At 45.0% G+C, this 19,939-nt stretch overlaps 1 protein-coding gene across 1 annotated transcript in view; it reads right to left on the reverse strand.

The window, feature by feature from the left end:
- Window positions 1-19,939, reverse strand: part of LOC146175214 (lipase member N-like) — a 158,187-nt gene that overhangs the window by 104,835 nt on the left and 33,413 nt on the right. Inside the window, exon 3 of the mRNA XM_084585550.1 lies at window positions 7,445-7,595. Coding sequence (XP_084441676.1) covers window positions 7,445-7,595 — 151 coding nt within the window. The remainder of the gene's footprint in view (window positions 1-7,444; window positions 7,596-19,939) is intronic.

The following is a 19,939-nucleotide window of genomic DNA, read 5'->3' on the forward strand; positions in this document are numbered from 1 at the left end:
ATCTTGGGGTCAAACATAAAAAACATATTCGCCTTTGTCTTCAAAAGCGGGCATTGAATGCAATAACAACTAGTTTTTTGATCAATCCAGCAACATTTTTGATGCCAACAATATACTATCGTACCTAACCTTGCGTAACTACAAAGTTGCTCTTGTGATCAACAATATAATTAGCACTAACTCCCCCCTTCATTAAGCCTATTTGTCCAGCCTTCACGTAATACTGGGCAGGCATCTAACTGTAATTTTAACCTTCCCAAATGTAGAAATGTATATGGTGAGCGACTGATGGAGTTCAATGGTGTTAAACTATGGAATAAATTGCCGATCGAGGTAAAAGCCGCCAGAAACTTTAAATTGACATGTAAACTGTATTACCAGTCTAATCAAATTCTGCCTGAATTTCTTTTTTAGTGAAATTTACATATGTTACCTAGTTTTTGAAACATGCTTTACACTGCTCTTTATTGTTGCGCACATGCAATAGCGTGTGCGCAATAATTTTTGTGACTGTATCGTGTACTTCGCTTGCCCTTTAGTTTATACTTTGTAACCATATTCTTTCTAATTCTCCTTTTCTTCATTGTAGTACTGTTATGCTTATCGATTTTATTTGGTACTCATAATTATATGGGTATTTTATTTTACTTGCACTTTGTTGTATTCTTGCATTTGTATCCAATTGTAGCAGTAATGTTGCGTTTATATCATTATTAGTTCCTTTCAATCCTTGATCGTCTGTGGCTGAACCTGAGAGTAAAAGTTGTATTTGGACCGGCCACTAGCCTACTGAGCTATCGGTCCAAATAGTGTTGGTGCATATTGTTTGGTTTTGTCAATAAAGTTCTTTGAAAATCTATATAAATATTTACTTCCCTGAAGAAATATTTCCAAAGTAAATGCAGCTCGCTGAAGTGAGTGTAGTATACAAGAAAGGAAGTAAGAATGATTTTACAAACTATAGATCTGTGTCAATATTTCCCGTTTTTTTCGAAAAGATTTGAAAAAGTGATTCTTAGTAGAATAACAAACTTTTGGGAACAGTGCAAAAAATTTTACCTCGCGCAGTATGGTTTCAGATAATATATATGAACAGAAATAGCACTGCTGAAGCAAAAGAAATTTATTTTAAATCTCTCAAAAATAAAGAACTAGCCCTTATATAGTTCGTCATTTTCGCAAAAAAACATTTGAATATTTGAATCAGTAAACCCTGCTAAGAAAAAACTTGAAACTTACAGCTTCTGTGAAACTGCTCTACCGCTTTTTACATAATAAGCCTTTTACCAATTTCTGCAGGCGTGCCTCAAAAGGCCCATATCTGTTTAACTTGTACCTCAATGACATCGTAACCATCGATCCCACGGTAAAGGTCGTAATTTACAATGATGATGTGACACTGTTGTTCAGTGAAACCAGCCTGATGAAGTGAATATTAGAATAAACAGAACGCTTAAGAAATTTGACATATGGGTTGACATCAACAAACTAAAAATAAACGTTAATAAAACGAAGGCTGTCCTATACTGTGCGAAAAACAAGAATATTAGCATTAACACAGACATTAAGTTGAAGAAGTCGAAGATTGAGATTGTAAACGTGTTTAAAATGCTTGAAGTATATTTCAGCGAAAGTATGACGTGGGACAACCATATGAACCACGTTATATCAAAACTGTTTTGCATCGTAGGATTGATGTACGCAATCAGGTATATTCTACCTCCACAGGTAACATTTTTACTTTACATAGCGCTATTTCGCTCTCACATAATTTATTGCCAACTGGTCTGAGGGAATACAAGCAAAGGTATTTAGAAAAAATAATCATATTGCCGACAAAAAATGTTAAATAATATTGAAAACGTCCCCGAAAGTCGCTCTTCCCAACCAGCGTTCTTGAAGTATTGCATAATGAAAAGAGACAACCTATACTCTCATTGCTTGTGTTCACGTTACAAGTTTGAAATAAAAACCAACATCTCTTCTCCATTATGGTTAGCATCCCTTTGTAAAAGGACACTAACTTCTGAGTGTAGAAGCACACACCCTCGCTTAATACAGACGTAAAGGACCAGTTATGGACAAGAAATGATAAACATAATGTTACCGTACTTGGTAAACGTCTGTTGTTATGACGGTATTACTCCCGAAAGAACTTCGAAAAAAAAATCGAAATTAGTTTTGCCTAGACAAAAATCCTGTCATATGATGGTGCATTTCTTTATTTCTGTTAATGGACGCTGTATGTGTTTATTCAGCAACACTCTTCTTTTCTTACCACGAAATGCGAATTTGATGTCTTCTGGGGTTGCTTTAACTAATGTAACGTTTTTATATATTTAGGCTTTCTCAGTTGCACATTTTCACTTATAACCGATATCTCGTGTAGTTCAAATAGTTTTGTTTTTGTCTCATTTCTAGAATCAGTTGCTCTCACATTTGTAAACGAGCCATTCCTTTATTATCACTCCTGGTTTTGTGCTGTTGCTGCTATGTGTCTCTGCCTGTATTTTTCTTTCTTGTTTTGTTTTTGTTTCTTGAATTCTTTAGGATTTGGAGCTGGGAACTAGTCAAGCTGAATTTCCAAGTTTTCTTCCCGCACTCCCTCATTTCATGAGAAATAAAGGATATATATGATAGTAACGAAGTTCTCGCTTAGCCAACTAAAATACTCTGCGTGTCTGCTGGAAAGCAGTGTCTCACCAACCCAATATCTCAATGTTCACACCAGAAAGCCACTGCCGAACCTTTGCTCGGCTTCTGATTAGCAGCTCTGAAGCCCGCCAAAGCAAGCACTAGGAATAGAGGTCATCAGCTCCAGGAACTGAAATCTGGAAACAGTGATGGCTCTGGTTGCAGAATTAGGTGGCACACTGAAGATAATAATGTGGCTTTTGTGTTTTCAGATCCTACGGATAAGAGCAACGGAAGCAGCGAAATGTAGGAATATTTTTAAGAATTGCGACTTACAGAAAACTACAGGCTTTTACCTCAGGAGCACAGCTGCTCAATTAGCAGGACATAGCACCAGAGCCGTGAGGCGGCAGTCACTCAATGTCCCACGCAGCGACAAGAGCCCAACGGGGCTAATGCGTTTTGGCACGACACTGCGTGAGTGGGAGGCCAACAGTTGCAAGAAGCTGCGCGGACTGCCACAACATGGGACCGCCTACAGCGTTAAGCAAAAGCCGCCAGATTGTTTCAAACCCACAACTCCTAGACTAGTTGAGTGTTTAGACCAGCATTGTTAAATGTGCCGCACACGTAACAAGCAGCTGATCAGCCAGCTGTGAAAGCTGCAGGGGAGGATACATCTTTAAAGCACAGCTATACGGTATTCCATGAAAAGCTTAATGTGATTTGTTCAAAAAAACGGGGTTCAAACATAGAGCTCTGGACACCCGAAAGTATCGTACCTCTGTTTGACTACCATAATGTAAATATTTCGTTTCCTAAACCATTGGCCGCTGCCTCTTGGAAAGGACTAGCTGTCTTCTCAGCTATTCAATATTTCAAGAATACGAGAATGAATCGGTGACGACTAGAATTTTACGCTCCACGCCAGCAAGTCGGCTAACGTTCTTGGAACTTCCGATGGGTCCGCAATAAACATAAATTCCTGCACAGCCACCTTAAGCGTCGCTCTTTCGGTATACATCGGATTTAACTGATACATATGTTCTTATCTCGTAAGCTGACCTTTTTGGGTTATAGGTCGAGTCATAACCCCCGACCCATAACTCGACCCATAACCCCCGAGGATTTGTCACTGAGCCTGTTTAGTCACTCAAGCATCCTAAGTAAGGAAACCTGGTTCAAGCTTTCTTTTTGAACGTGGGGATGCTCTGACTGATCAATAGTATGTGTTGTGACACACACACTTCAAAACACTGAGTGTAATATATTTTGGTACATAATAACCGACTACATCGACCACAGCGTGCCTGCGTTGTACTGGCGTTTTGCTTCTCGCCTAAACGAACATATGAGAGCTCTTGTATTACCGCCTTTCCACCTTCAAAACGATACTGTGCTCCAATAGATGCCACGCAACCAAATAGCCACACTCGGAGCTGTATGATAGCTAGATTGTTAATGATACTTATATTCAGCCTGTTTAGCAGTCTCAGTAGCGTCTAAAATAACATTTCGGCCGCATTCGGCTCGGCAAAATTGCGTTTATGCGTGAATGGTGCCCAGGTATTCTGACTGTACAGGTTCTCCCACGTACAACACGCTAAGAAAGAAAGCGCTTCAGACGCGAATTGAACCAGATGGTGTTAGGACAGCGCAAAGGACTGGGCACGAAAACAAGCGCTGACTATCAACTAACAGAGAATATCATAATCGATAATCAGCGGCTGTGTGTTTCTTCCTACTTTTCTTGTGTCCGTCCCTTACGCTCTTTCATCACCATGCAAATCCAACTATCCCTCCGATTCATTGTTATAAAGAACCACGTGTATGATGTTGATACTAGAGTTGACTATTTTTTTGGTTTTCTATTTGAATATATTGTGGGCTTGTGCGAAAAGCTTCTACCACGCTACAAAGGCCCCTACCGCACCTTGCACCCAGTCACCGACGTTCCATACGAAATCAAACCTCTGAACTGGAATTCTCTGAACCACGAGCTTCTGACTTGTGCATGTTACACGACTCAAGCCGTATTATTCACGTACAACTTCGTTTACCGAGAACGCACCGGGATTGTGCTTCTGCAGCGGTATTATGTGGCGTACCATGCTAGCATTCAGCAATTGAAGAACGAAACGTCTGGGTGTGTGGACGAAGACTACGTTGAGTGTTGAGTTGTGCGGTTAAGCGGTGCCCATCGATTCCGGAGTGGTATTGCCCACTGGTGTGTTATTTCCACTTGTAACAATATATTTAATTACTCAGCTGTTTAAGTATTTCAAGCCATTCCGACGCGAGACACCTAGTCTTAGAGTACCCTGTGAGGCCTCTAAGTAAATTATTTTAAAAACTCATATACAGAACGTGGTCATTGTTATGTGTTCGACATTCCCCGCGGACAAAATACGTACAATGAGGCTCTTCCGAACAGCTATTGTGCTCCTCTCAAATACACAATGCGGCAACAAGTTCGATGAAGTGTAACTATAGTACCGGAAAAGCTACATGGCTTTGATCTGAGAGTAGGTGCCTAGCAGTGGAATAATATTGTTAGAGATACCGCATCTACATTCCCGTCCTTAACTGCAGCCGCGCTCGACCCAAATTATGCCCCATAACATAGCATTCCATGACCTGTTTTATTCGGCTGACTGCGAAGTCGCTGCCCTAACGCCTGAGCATCTGTGGGAGCAGCATATATCGGCTTTCTCTCATTCGAACCTTATTTGTGGCATGATGGCCGCGGATTTCCCAGACAACCAAACAAGAGCTCTCTCCAACCTATAGCTGTCGTACAGTGATATATTTTATTTTGAGGACCGATCGCAGGGTCAAACATCATTTGGGACCCTTCGCACCAATACGAGTGACGCCAGCCCCATACACAGACGGCCTTAACGTGTCTCCCTGACTGAGCGGCGAGTTATACAGAAAGAAGTTGCCAAGATGCTGACGCAAAACAATAATGAGCATTCCTGCAGTCCCTGGGCGTCCCCTGTCGAGTTAGTCAAAAACGAACACCAAAGTTAATTGCAGATTTTGTGTTGACTATAGCCATCTTAATCAGATAACAAATATGTTTATCCTCTTCCGAGAATCTACGACGCGCTTGACTGCTTGCATGCTGCAAGCTATTTTTCTTCCAGCAATATGCGTTCAGGCTACTGGCAAATTGCTTCGACAAACGGGATAGCGAGAAAACCGCATTTACCACCGCCGACGGACTCTACCAATTCAAGGTGATGCCATTGGGCTTCTTTAACTCTCCTGCGACATTTGAGCGCATGATGGACTCGCTTCTCCATGGTTTCAAATGGACATGTTTATCGTACATATATGACGTCGTCGTCTTGATACTGCACACCATGACAGTATAACAATTCCATTCCATCAGGAAACGATTTCACAGCGTTGCCCTCTCCGAGATTTGTCAGCCCAGTATTTGCATAATGAGGTTGCCTTGCACGACATCACACTGCGTCTCAAGAAAGTAAAACAAGACGATGTCGAAATGACGTTTATGCACTAATTATGAGATGCTCTTTTTCTTTGGAATCTCTTCAAGTAGCCCCGTCCGAGTGGAATAAAAAAGGGGCGTTGCTGTTCGTCACGGTGGTTCCTGCGAGACGACAAGGGCCGGGACTACCGAGACGCGATCGGCGTGCGGACGAACAGCTCAGACGCCGCTTTTGACTGAAGAAGAAAACTGTGCAGGGACTGCGTAACAAACTAGTTGAAGAAACGTAATTTAACAGAGCACGTTGTTGGGCTAGTCGGTCATACATACTTAAAAAAGGGAATCGCGCTAAAAAAGACACGGACGAGAAGAGGACATGGACGGGCGCAAACTCGCGACTGAATAAAATCAGTCGCGAGTTTGCGCCCGTCCATGTCCTCTTCTCGTCCGTGTCTTTTTTAGCGCGATTCCCTTTTTTAAGTAGTTGAAGAACTCATTGGCGTTCCAAAATTATATCTTCCAAGGAGCGGTAGGTGTGTGCGTTGTAGTTTTTCGCATAAATTCATCTCTTCATGCCGGGCGAGCAACAAGAGAGAAGCAACCTTCCGTGAGCTATGGCGTATCGCGCAATTAATCGTCCATATTTGTAAGCAAATGGGAATTTACTTCCTAACGACACTAGAGGAAAAAAAAATACAATTAAATGAAAAGTATCGCTGGCACTGTAGCATTCTTGACATCATGGGTCTCAAAAAGGCAGAATGTTTGTCTCAAGAGGGTGGAACCGGCTCAGCAGTGGCGGTTTCTTTCCCGCACTTCTAGCTATTCACGCAGGTGATTTCTTGCAGCGCTTCATGCCGATATTTTTGTGGCTATCAGCCAACTGACTATGAAGTTAAGAAGGGCCAAATGCATAGTCACTTCTCTGAACACCTCCTAAAACAAGGCGAAAGAAGGCAGAAGGACATGAGCGCACGCTTAAAGTTGCCAAATAAAAGCCTGCCTGAAGAATGAGTGGGGAAGTTTATGAAAGACATTCGTTCTCATTTCTCACTTCGGATAAGGAGAAGGGGCTTACCGCTGTCATATTTAAAGACTTGAAAGGCATTAGACGTCACCAGTTCTCTCTTTAAAATACATATGTCAGCACTAAGAAAGAAAAAGTCGGCTGCTAAGAAACGGTGCATTACCTACTAATTAGAATCTACTAGTAAGATTCTACCACTTACTATCTACTACTTGTTACTACTACTTATTACCTTCTAGTCATAATCTCGAATCATCCGCCATGGAATCTTTTGCGGGTCGAGTTTTTTAACGCTTCATGGTAGCAAGTCTTGACTGACGCACCTTTTCGTTGTACTCGGGTCTCGTGGAAAGGAGGACCAGGCTGGCGGTGAATCCCTGCGAGAAGGCCAGCAGCGGCAGCTTTGCAACCCCGGTGACATTAATGACGAGGTCAATGAAGGCAGCTACATCCCAGCGGCCAATTTCATGGAAGCTACCCAAGGAAAGAATACAGTTGACCCATTCAATGGCGCAGATCCTTTGTTGTGGATACTTATAGCGCGAAAGGAGCACATGACTTTAGCAGCAGTGGTTACCCAGAGGCCTTTCACTCTAGTCAGAGCTTCACGTAAAACATTCTCAAAAGGCGATAAGGCAATAAAAGAAGCACTTCAGAATAGGAAACGCAAAAGTAACATCTTGAAAGAAATTCCATTGCACTTCTGAATAGTTCCTGCCTATACAAATTGAGCGTTCAAGGTCTATCTAACCGCCGTGGTTCTCCGCTGTTTTCGAGAGCAGAGGATCGTTCCCGAGAGAACGAACGTGGAGGAGGGCACAATTTTTTTTTCGCTAGATTAGTTGCGCGCCATTAGGACCCCTGCACCGCTAGGACCGCAATTAATATTATGTCGTCCTACACTCGACAGAGTCCATGTTTGCAGTGTTGGTTAATATTGGCCGGATATTTTAGGAGAATCCCGCAATGCGAGGTAGATTTGTAATAAGGGAGTAGTTACTCATTCACACCTACATAAGCGCAGCCATACATCTATTGTGTTGTTGTCAATGAGTAATTACTCTCATATTAAAAAATCTACTCCACCTTGGGGGATTGCCTAAAATATCCGGTCAACACGATTCCCTCTTCGAGTTACTGACCAATAAACTCTCGCCCTGCCATCTGTAGGTGCTGACCATCCTGGTTAGCTCAGTTGGTAAATGAGCTGCCCTGGAAAGGTGGTGGTCCGGGTTCGATCCCTGGATCAGAGCTTATTTTTGTTTAACTACGAAGTTTCTGGCTGTATCGAGTTCCTTTGTAACCATATGGTTGCGCTTGGGTAGATGTCAGTGAATCTTTACTCCCTCTTTATAGGTTAATATTGTTACCCACAACAGCGCTCAATACTGTCACGTGGTGGAGACAAGGTCGATGACACAAATGAAGAGTCGGTGATTGCAATGAAGAAATTCTTTATTGGGCTGACTTGCACCCGCAAAAGAACTTAGCAACACGGTGGCGGCGATAGCAACAAACGTGCTCTTCGATCGTCGAACTAAGAATGCCCGTCACACTCGTGAAAGCTCAATTTAAAGGCTGCTCAGAACAATCTAGATAACGTCGCAAACTGTTACTAGTACAACTTAGAACATTGTAGAAACATGCGCAACTGATCGGAATCTACTAGAGAGATCTCGGCGCATCGTTCGCGGCAAAGGAAATGATAACGCATCGTATCGCGACAACGAACATGAAAAAACACGGGATGCAGATCTGATACGCGATCCAGAATCAGAGCGATAAGGCCGCATGCCGGCGGATGTTAAAAAACAACAAATACAGTTTTGAAGGTATCGCGGTATTACTCCCCCCTAAAAAAAAAACATTGCCTCGATGTTCCAAACCAAACCAAAGCAACTTAAACATAAACACTAAAGAGTTTAAACACCACAGCTTCTTTAACGCGCGTAATATCAACAGTATCTCTTGCTGGGCTAGTTGGTGTGACATTGCGCTAAACCAAAGGAAATACAGCGCTAAGTTTTAGACGAACCACACAGAAAGACGGACGCGACAGGCGCTACTCCAACTAAGTTTATTGAAAGATTCATGTGCACTTATATAACCCGAAGACAGTGAACGCTTGCGCATGTCCCTAAAGTAAGAAGGAAAAAAAACTATTCAGAAAAAACACCGTAAGGTAAAAACCTTCTCATAATCTCGTATTTTTTAACAATCTGTGTTCACTTTCGCGTAAAGATACAGAAGTCGTGCTGACACACTTACCCCCCCTCTCTTTGATAAAAAAGGCTTCTGCGAGCTCGCGAGCTAATCTGTCTTTACTTCTGGTTAGAATTTTAATCTCTCCAAATCGTGATTCACAGATTTTTTTTATTTTAATTAAGGCAAGAGCGGCAATGGGCGGGTTGGTTTTGGAACGAGTCTGATGCGTTCCCTAAAGACCTGTTATGCTCGCCGGCACGCTCGTTAACGCAGCGTCCGGTCTGACCGACGTACACCTTGCCACACGTAAGGGGGATCTCGTAGACCACTCCTGTGGCACACTTTACGTAGGGCTTCGAGTGTGTTTCCACACCCAGATGTTGTTTGAGCCCTACTGGCAACCTTGGGGCACATCTTGGCCAATTTGCAGGGGGCGGAGAAGACCATGACGACTCCGTACTTGTTGCCAACTCGTTTTAAATTGTGGGATACTTTGTGTATATACGGTATCACCACTGGCTTGGCTCCACGAAAGGATTGTTTTCGACGTTGCCCCTTTGGCTTGCCCTTGAGGTTTTGTAGCGATACCTCGGTCACGCTAGCCAAAACATGGTCTGGAAACCCTGCTTTGCGCAGTCTGCTCACCTCACCCTGGAAGCTCGCTTTCATCATGTGAGAGCATGACTTGAGGAGTGCAGATTCCATAGAGAGGGCGGCAATAGCCCCCTTTACAGTTTTTGACAGGGCCGAATCGAATGGCAAGAAATCTTTCTTAGCCCTAGGAAGGTAGCGCCAGCACACACTTCTGTCCCCCAGCTTAACGTTCAGGTCTAAAAACTGGAGGCAGTCCTGTTCGGGAAGCTCAAATGTGAATGAGAGCCCCTTTCCATGTTGCTTAAACATTTCTAATATTCTCATGGCAGTCTCCTCATAGCGGCCTGTGTCATGTCTGTTTAAAATTACTAAAAAATCATCTACATATCTAAAAATCTTCAGGACTGTTCCGTCGTCAGTTAGTGATGCCAAAATGTTCTCAATAGATGCGAGAAAGATGTTACATAAGACTGGCGCTACACATGAACCGATGCAAATGCTCTGGCGTTGTAGGAACCGCCGGTTGTCAAACTGGATGAAAGTAGACTTAATATAAAACTCTAAAAGAGACATGAAATTGTCAACCCTAACCCCTGCTTTATTTTGAAATGCAATGGTACCGCTAGCTTCAATGCATTGTCGAACAGAAGTGAACAGGTCGCTATGGGGCACCGAGTAAAAAAGGTCTGCGACATCTACGGAGAAGGCGTCACCGACATGCTTTTCCCTCTCCAACACACCGGTTACATCAAAAGATTTTTTTGTGGAAAAAGGGTCAGAAACATGTAAGTCCTTCAGGTTCTTAAGCAAAAAGCGGCTTATATGTTGCTGCCAAGTACCTTTCTCGCTGACTATGGCCCTAAACGGTGCATCTGGTTTATGGGTCTTCACTGCAAAGAAGATAGACAAATTATTCACAGGTGAGTTCAAAACATCTCTTGCCAGTCTCTGCAGCTCCAGGGATTTGCACAAGTCAACAGCTTTGCCTTTTATCCTGGTGGCAGACGGTTTTACTTGCATGAAGTTCTTCGAAATCGCTTGAACAGGTTTCTCGTTGTAAAGGCCTGAAGGCATGAGAACAAAGCTCCCTTCTTTGTCCGCTTGCAGAAGGGACAGACCGTTATCCTTGCAATAGGCAATCACCTTAGCGGTAAAAGCTTTCCCTCTTGGACCGGGTCTCGTCTGAAGTGTGGTTCTTGTCAAGCTGTCTACGCCGTCTAGAACGCACCTTTCTTCGTTCTCTTCATCTGCTTTTCTTGCGAGGCGACGGTTAAAAGCCAACAACTCATGTGCCGGTACGGAAGGCTCAAAGCTGTATTTCGGTCCTTTTGCCAGGACGTCCGCGTTGTCTTTTGGCACATTCACGTTGCCTAGAACCACTGGCCCACTCTTGTTCCGTTCATTCCTGGGATGTTTTACACCGGTGTGTAGGGTCTTATTCAAAACGCACCTCCATAATGCCTCCGTAGTCTGGGCCGCTTGTCTTCTTAGGGTCTGCAACTTCTTCTTAGCTAACCACTCTACGTCTTTACTTAAGCAAACCAAGTTTAACCAGTCATGCAACAATCGCACTTGCCTCCATATTTCTGCCCTTAAAACTTTGCTAACTCGCCTTGCGTGTCCTAGAGAAGGTTGAACACATCCAAAAAGAGCACTCACTTCCGCTGGTACAAGTCCTTTCTTGAGACAAAACGCGATGTATCTTGCTCTGCAGGTGGAAAATGCGATGGCGCTCACGATCTTCAAAGGGTCGGGCTTAACAAAAGGTGCACAAAAGAAAGGGCCCACTGTAGAAGAAAGTTCGGTCAACAGTATCTCTTGCTGGGCTAGTTGGTGTGACATTGCGTTAAACCAAAGGAAATACAGCGCTAAGTTTTAGACGAACCACACAGAAAGACGGACGGGACAGGCGCTACTCCAACTAAGTTTATTGAAAGATTCATGTGCACATATATAACCCGAAGACAGTGAACGCTTGCGCATGTCCCTAAAGTAAGAAGAAAAAAAAAACATTCAGAAAAAACACCCTAAGGTAAAAACCTTCTCATAATCTCGTATTTTTTAACAATCTGTGTTCACTTTCGCGTAAAGATACAGAAGTCGTGCTGACACACTTACCCCCCCCCCCCCCCCTCTCGTTGATAAAAAAGGCTTCTGCGAGCTCGCGAGCTAATCTGTCTTTACTTCTGGTTAGAATTTTAATCTCTCCAAATCGTGGTTCAGATTTTTTTATTTTCATTAAGGCAAGAGCGGCAATGGGCGGGTAGGTTTTGGAACGAGTCTGATGCGTTCCCTAAAGACCTGTTATGCTCGCAGGTACGCTCGTTAACGCAGCGTCCGGTCTGACCGACGTACACCTTGCCACGCGTAAGGGGGATCTCGTAGACCACTCCCGTGGCACACTTTACGTAGGGCTTCGAGTGTTTCTTTCCACACCCAGATGTTGTTTACTAGGTTTACTTTTTTACTCGGTGCCCCATAGCGACCTGTTCACTTCTGTTCGACAATGCATTGAAGCTAGCGGTACCATTGCATTTCAAAATAAAGCAGGGGTTAGGGTTGACAATTTCATGTCTCTTTTAGAGTTTTATATTAAATCTACTTTCATCCAGTTTGACAACCGGCGGTTCCTACAACGCCAGGGCATTTGCATCGGTTCATGTGTAGCGCCAGTCTCATGTAACATCTTTCTCGCATCTATTGACAACATTTTGGCATCGCTGACGACGGAACAGTCCTAAAGATTTTTAGATATGTAGATGATTTTTTAGTGATTTTAAACAGACATGACACAGGCCGCTATGAGGAGACTGCCATGAGAATATTAGAAATGTTTAAGCAACATGGAAAGGGGCTCTGATTCACATTTGAGCTTCCCGAACAAGACTGCCTCCAGTTTTTAGACCTGAACATTAAGCTGGGGGACAAAAGTGTGTGCCGGCGCTACCTTCCTAGGGCTAAGAAAGATTTCTTGCCATTCGATTCGGCCCAGTCAAAAACTGTAAAGAGGGCTGTTGCCGCCCTCTCTATGGAATCTGCACTCCTCAAGTCATGCTCTCACATGATGAAAGCGAGCTTCCAGGGTGAGGTGAGCAGACTGCGCAAAGCAGGGTTTCCAGACCATGTTTTGGCTAGCGTGACCGAGGCATTGCTACAAAACCTCAAGGGCAAGCCAAAGGGGCAACGTCGAAAACAATCCTTTCGTGGAGCCAAGCCAGTGGTGATACCGTATATACACAAAGTATCCCACAATTTAAAACGAGTTGGCAACAAGTACGGAGTCGCCATGGTCTTCTCCGCCCCCTGCAAATTGGCCAAGATGTGCCCCAAGGTTACCAGTAGGGCTCAAACAACATCTGGGTGTGGAAACAAACACTCGAAGCCCTACGTAAAGTGTGCCACGGGAGTGGTCTACGAGATCCCCCTTACGTGTGGCAAGGTGTACGTCGGTCAGACCGGACGCTGCGTTAACGAGCGTGCCGGCGAGCATAACAGGTCTTTAGGGAACGCATCAGACTCGTTCCAAAACCTACCCGCCCATTACCGCTCTTGCCTTAATGAAAATAAAAAAAATCGGTGAACCACGATTTGGAGAGATTAAAATTCTAACCAGAAGTAAAGACAGATTAGCTCGCGAGCTCGCAGAAGCCTTTTTTATCAAAGAGAGGGGGGGTAAGTGTGTCAGCACGACTTCTGTGTCTTTACGCGAAAGTGAACACAGATTGTTAAAAAATACGAGATTATGAGCAGGTTTTTACCTTAGGGTGTTTTTTCTGAATGGTTTTTTTTTTCCTTCTTACTTTAGGGACATGCGCAAGCGTTCACTGTCTTCGGGTTATATATGTGCACATGAATCTTTCAATAAACTTTGTTGGAGTAGCGCCTGTCCCGTCCGGTCCGTCTTTCTGTGTGGTTCGTCTAAAACTTTGCGCTGTATTTCCTTTGGTTTAACGAATGTCACACCAACTAGCCCAGCAAGAGATACTGTTGACCGAACTTTCTTCTACAGTGGGCCCTTTCTTTTGTGCACCTTTTGTTAAGCCCGACCCTTTGAAGATCGTGAGCGCCATCGCAATTTCCCACCTGCAGAGCAAGATACATCGCGTTTTGTCTCAAGAAAGGACTTGTACCAGCGGAAGTGAGTGCTCTTTTTGGATGTGTTCAACCTTCTCTAGGACACGCAAGGCGAGTTAGCAAAGTTTTAAGGGCAGAAATATGGAGGCAAGTGCGATTGTTGCATGACTGGTTAAACTTGGTTTGCTTAAGTAAAGACGTAGAGTGGTTAGCTAAGAAGAAGTTGCAGACCCTAAGAAGACAAGCGGCCCAGACTACGGAGGCATTATGGAGGTGCGTTTTGAATAAGACCCTACACACCGGTGTAAAACATCCCAGGAATGAACGGAACAAGAGTGGGCCAGTGGTTCTAGGCAACGTGAATGTGCCAAAAGACAACGCGGACGTCCTGGCAAAAGGACCGAAATGCAGCTTTGAGCCTTCCGTACCGGCACATGAGTTGTTGGCTTTTAACCGTCGCGTTGCAAGAAAAGCAGATGAAGAGAAGGAAGAAAGGTGCGTTCTAGACGGCGTAGACAGCTTGACAAGAACCACACTTCAGAGGACACCCGGTCCAAGAGGGAAAGCCTTGACCGCTAAGGTGATTGCCTATTGCAAGGATAACGGTCTGTCCCTTCTGCAAGCAGACAAAGAAGGGAGCTTTGTTCTCATGCCTTCAGGCCTTTACAACGAGAAAGCTGTTCAAGCGATTTCGAAGAACTTCATGCAAGTAAAACCGTCTGCCACCAGGATAAAAGGCAAAGCTGTTGACTTGCTCAAATCCCTGGAGCTGCAGAGACTGTCAAGAGATGTTTTGAACTCACCTGTGAATAATTTGTCTATCTTCTTTGCAGTGAAGACCCATAAACTGGTCCAGATGCACCGTTTAGGGCCATAGTCAGCGAGAAAGGTACTTGACAGCAACATATAAGCCGCTTTTTGCTTAAGAACCTGAAGGACTTGCATGTTTCTGACCCTTTTTTCCACAAAAAATTTTTTCGATGTAGTCGGTGTGTTGGAGAGGGAAAAGCATGTCGGTTACGCCTTCTCCATAGATGTCGTAGACCTTTTTTACTCGGTGCCCCATAGCGACCTGTTCACTTGTGTTCGACAATTCATTGAAGCTAGCGGTACCATTGCATTTCAAAATAAAGCAGGGGTTAGGGTTGACAATTTCATGTCTCTTTTAGAGTTTTATATTAAGTCTACTTTCATCCAGTTTGACAACCGGCGGTTCCTACAACGCCAGGGCATTTGCATCGGTTCATGTGTAGCGCCAGTCTTATGTAACATCTTTCTCGCATCTATTGAGAACATTTTGGCATCACTAACTGACGACGGAACAGTCCTAAAGATTTTTAGATATGTAGATGATTTTTTAGTGATATTAAACAGACATGACACAGGCCGCTATGAGGAGACTGCCATGAGAATATTAGAAATGTTTAAGCAACATGGAAAGGGGCTCTCATTCACATTTGAGCTTCCCGAACAGGACTGCCTCCAGTTTTTAGACCTGAACGTTAAGCTGGGGGACAGAAGTGTGTGCCGGCGCTACCTTCCTAGGGCTAAGAAAGATTTCTTGCCATTCGATTCGGCCCAGTCAAAAACTGTAAAGAGGGTTATTGCCGCCCTCTCTTTGGAATCTGCACTCCTCAAGTCATACTCTCACATGATGAAAGCGAGCTTCCAGGGTGAGGTAAGCAGACTGCGCAAAGCAGGGTTTCCAGACCATGTTTTGGCTAGCGTGACCGAGGCATCGCTACAAATCCTCAAGGGCAAGCCAAAGGGGCAACGTCGAAAACAATCCTTTCGTGGAGCCAAGCCAGTGGTGATACCGTATATACACAAAGTATCCCACAATTTAAAACGAGTTGGCAACAAGTACGGAGTCGCCATGGTCTTCTCCGCCCCCTGCAAATTGGCCAAGATGTGCCCCAAGGTTACCAGTAGGGCTCAAACAACATCTGGGTGTGGAAACAAACACTCGAAGCCCTACGTAAAGTGTGCCACGGGAGTGGTCTACGAGATCCCCCTTACGTGTGGCAAGGTGTACGTCGGTCAGACCGGACGCTGCGTTAACGAGCGTACCGGCGAGCATAACAGGTCTTTAGGGAACGCATCAGACTCGTTCCAAAACTTACCCGCCCATTGCCGCTCTTGCCTTAACGAAAATAAAAAAATCTGTGAACCACGATTTGGAGAGATTAAAATTCTAACCAGAAGTAAAGACAGATTAGCTCGCGAGCTCGCAGAAGCCTTTTTTATCAAAGAGAGGGGGGGGGTAAGTGTGTCAGCACGACTTCTGTATCTTTACGCGAAAGTGAACACAGATTGTGAAAAAATACGAGATTATGAGAAGGTTTTTACCTTAGGGTGTTTTTTCTGAATGTTTTTTTTCCTTCTTACTTTAGGGACATGCGCAAGCGTTCACTGTCTTCGGGTTATATATGTGCACATGAATCTTTCAATAAACTTAGTTGGAGTAGCTCCTGTCCCGTCCGTCTTTCTGTGTGGTTCGTCTAAAACATAGCGCTGTATTTCCTTTGGTTTAACGCAGCGCGTAACATCGCTTCAGGCGTACAACATGTACAATTTCTGGTTGTGCGCGTCGCCATTGTGATGCTGACGTTCCGTCGGGAATGACTTCATAGTCCAGTGGTCAGACGCGGCAAATAAATTATTTTGTACGGCCCAGTATATAGACGCAACAACTTTTCACTTAGTCCGCGACGGCAAATTAGTGTCCAAACCCACACTTGGTCTCCTGGATTGTATTCTGCGTGGCGTCGTCGTCGTAAGTTGTATCGTGGGCTGTTGGTGCGCTGTTGCTCTTTAATACGCAGCCGTGCGAGTCGTCGCGCTTCCTCTGAACGCTGCAGGTAGGCGGTGACATGAAGGTTGTCCTCGTTGGTTACATGCGTCAGCATTGCGATGAGCGTCGTCGTGGGCTCCCTGCCGTACACAGGCTTGAAAAGGGTCGCTCTGGTCGTCTGCTGGACTGCTGTGTTATTCGCGAAGATCACGCACGGCAAGATAGCGTCCCAGGTCTTGTGTTCAGCGTCGACGTACATGGCGATCATGTCCGCGCTCGTTTTGTTTAGGCGGTCCGTAAGGCTATTGGTCTGGCGATGGCATGCAGTTGTTCGTCGATGGCTTGTATGACTGTATTCCAGGATGGCTTGCGTCAACTCTGTCGTAAACGCCGCACCCCTGTACATGATGAGCACTTCTGAGGCACCGTGTCGCAAGAAAATTTGTTCGACAAATATTTGGCGACTTCTGCCGCGGTACCATTGGGTAGTGCTTTTGCTTCGGCGCAACAGGTAAGGTTGTCAGTGGCCACTCATCATCATCATCATCATCAGCCTTACTATACCCACTGCAGGGCGAAGGCCTCTCCCATATTTCTCCACTTTACCCGGTTCTGTGCTAGCTGCATCCACTTGACCCCTGCGAACTTCTTAAGCTCATCCGCCCACCTTACTTTCTGCCGCCCCCTGCTACGCTTCTCTTCCCTTGGAATCCAGTTTGTTACAATAAGCGACCATCGGTTATCCTCTCTTCGCACTACATGTCCTGCCCGTTTCTTCTTAATTTCCACTAGAATGTCGGTAACTTGAGTTATTTCTCTGACCCACTCTGCACGCTTCCTATCTCTTAATGTTACCCCTACCATTTTTCGTTCCATAGCCCTCTGGGTCGTCCTCAACATAAGTAGAACTGTCTTGGTTAGTCTCCACGTTTCAGCCCCATAGGTGAGTACAGGTAAGATGCAACTGTTATATACTTTCCTCTTTAGCGATACCGGTAAGCTGCTAGTCATAATCTGTGAGTGCTTGTCAAATGTGCTCCATCCCAATCTTATTCTTATTTCCTTTTCATGGTCCGGATCTGCGGTTACTACTTGCCCTAAGTAGACATATTCCCCTACTACTTCCAGTACTTCGCTACCTAATGTAAACTGCTGTTCCTTCCCGAGGCTGTTGAGCATTACCTTAGTCTTCTGCATATTGATTTTCAGTGGACACTATGATCCACTTCTTACCCATAGACGAAGATGGAAAGGGGCCGAGGAGATCCATCCCAATTTGTTGAAAGGGCAGGATTTTAGGCGGAATCGGGGTTAGTAGTCCTACTGGTCTGGTCAGCGTCTTCTTTCGCCATTGGCACTCACGACACGTCTTCACGTAGTGGGCAACTTCGGCAGGTAGCCGCGGCCAGTAGTACTTCTCCTGGATTAGACGCAACGTGCGCGCAAGTCCGAGATGGCCTGCTGTGGGCTCATCATGCAACGCCTGTAGAATTTCCTGCCGTAGGTTTTTAGGCACTACAAGAAGTTGGGCGGTCCTGTCGGATGCGAAGTTCTTCACGGGGAGGCCGTTGCTTAACGCGGACGATGAAAAATGTCGCCTGAAGACACCAGGAGGGGAAGTGGTCTACTTCTAACAGCTCTTCTTAATTCTAGCAAAGAAATAAAAGATCTCATCCATAAATGCAGAAACGAGCGCTTATTCAGGAAAAAAGTAGCTGAGATGCTTTCAGCAGAACCCTCATAAACGTATACTGATGAACGCGTGTCTAATGAACGTTGAAAGTGTCTTTTAAACTTCTGTCAACATATATTTGATGTGCCTATTGTAATTTGCCTTTGTAATTCGTGTGTGTTCATTTCACATGTTCTATTACTGATGCACATGTTACGCTGTGTTGCTGCGCCAGGTGCACCAAGAAGGATGGGCCTCGTCAGGCTTGTATGCGTTTTACCCTCCCCCTCAAGTATGTACACATACTTGAAATAAACATTTTCCCTTCCTTCCTTCAAAGTAATCGGCTAGCGCTTTCAGCTCAGGGTCTGATCGGTGTTGTTCTGCGAAACTGCGGGCGCTTACCGGTCCTAAAAAGGCGCCGTCGTCATCGTCCTTCGGAGGAGCGTCGACGGGAGTGCCCGATAAGCAGTCTGCGTCGGAATGCTTCCGGCCCGACTTAAAGACTACAGTAAAGTCGAATTCTTGAAGTCGTAGGCTCCATCTGGCAAGGCGGCCGGAGGGATCTTTCAAAATAGCCAGCAAGCAGAGCGCGTGATGGTCGCTTACCACCTTGAATGGTCGGCCGTATAGGTATGGACACCAAGATGATCACCAGGAACTCCTTATCGGTCGTCGAGTAATTGACTTTGGCTTTTGTGGGGGGCCTGCTAGCATAGGCGATTACTTTCTCCTGTCCGGCACTCTTCTGGACGACAATGGTTCCTAGGCGCACACTGTTCGCGTCGGTGTGAATTTCGGTCTCGGCATTTTCATCAAAGTGGCCAAGTACTGCAGGGCACAGCAGACGGCGCTTAAGTTCGTCAAAGGCTTATTCGTGCGGTGCTTCCCATTTAGAAGGTACGTCAGCCTTTGTAAGCTGCGTCAACGATTCGACGATGCGCGGAAAGTTTCTGACAAATCATCGTTAATAAGAGCACAACCCAAGGACTCGGCGCATGGTTTTCTTGTCAGCAAGCGGTAGAAATTGCGCGATTGCAGCTGTTTTCTCCGGGTCTGGGCGAACACCATCTTTACTAACGATGTGAGCTGGGAACCACAGTTCTTCGTAAGCAAAGTTACACTCCTCTGCTGTTAGCGTGAGTCCCGATTACTTGATGGCTTCCAGCACTGTCTGCAGTCGTTTTAGATGGTCTTCAAAGTTTGACGAGAAGACAACAACGTCGTCCAAATATACCAAACAAATTTGTCCCTTCAAGCCTGCCAGGACTTTGTCCATTACTCGTTGAAACGTGGCTGGTGCGGAGCAGAGGCGAAATGGCATCACCTTGAACTCAAAAAGGCCGTTCAGTGTGATGAATGCGGTCTTCTCGCGATCTCTTTCGTCGACCCCAGTTTGCCAATATCCGCTCTTCAGGTCCATCGGTGAGAAATACCTTGTATCGCAGAGCCGGTCGAGAGAGTCGTTCGTGCGGGAAG

Source organism: Amblyomma maculatum, chromosome 11, assembly GCF_055883805.1.
Source record: "Amblyomma maculatum isolate TAMU_Amacu chromosome 11, ASM5588380v1, whole genome shotgun sequence".
In the NCBI taxonomy this organism is placed as follows: domain Eukaryota; kingdom Metazoa; phylum Arthropoda; class Arachnida; order Ixodida; family Ixodidae; genus Amblyomma; species Amblyomma maculatum.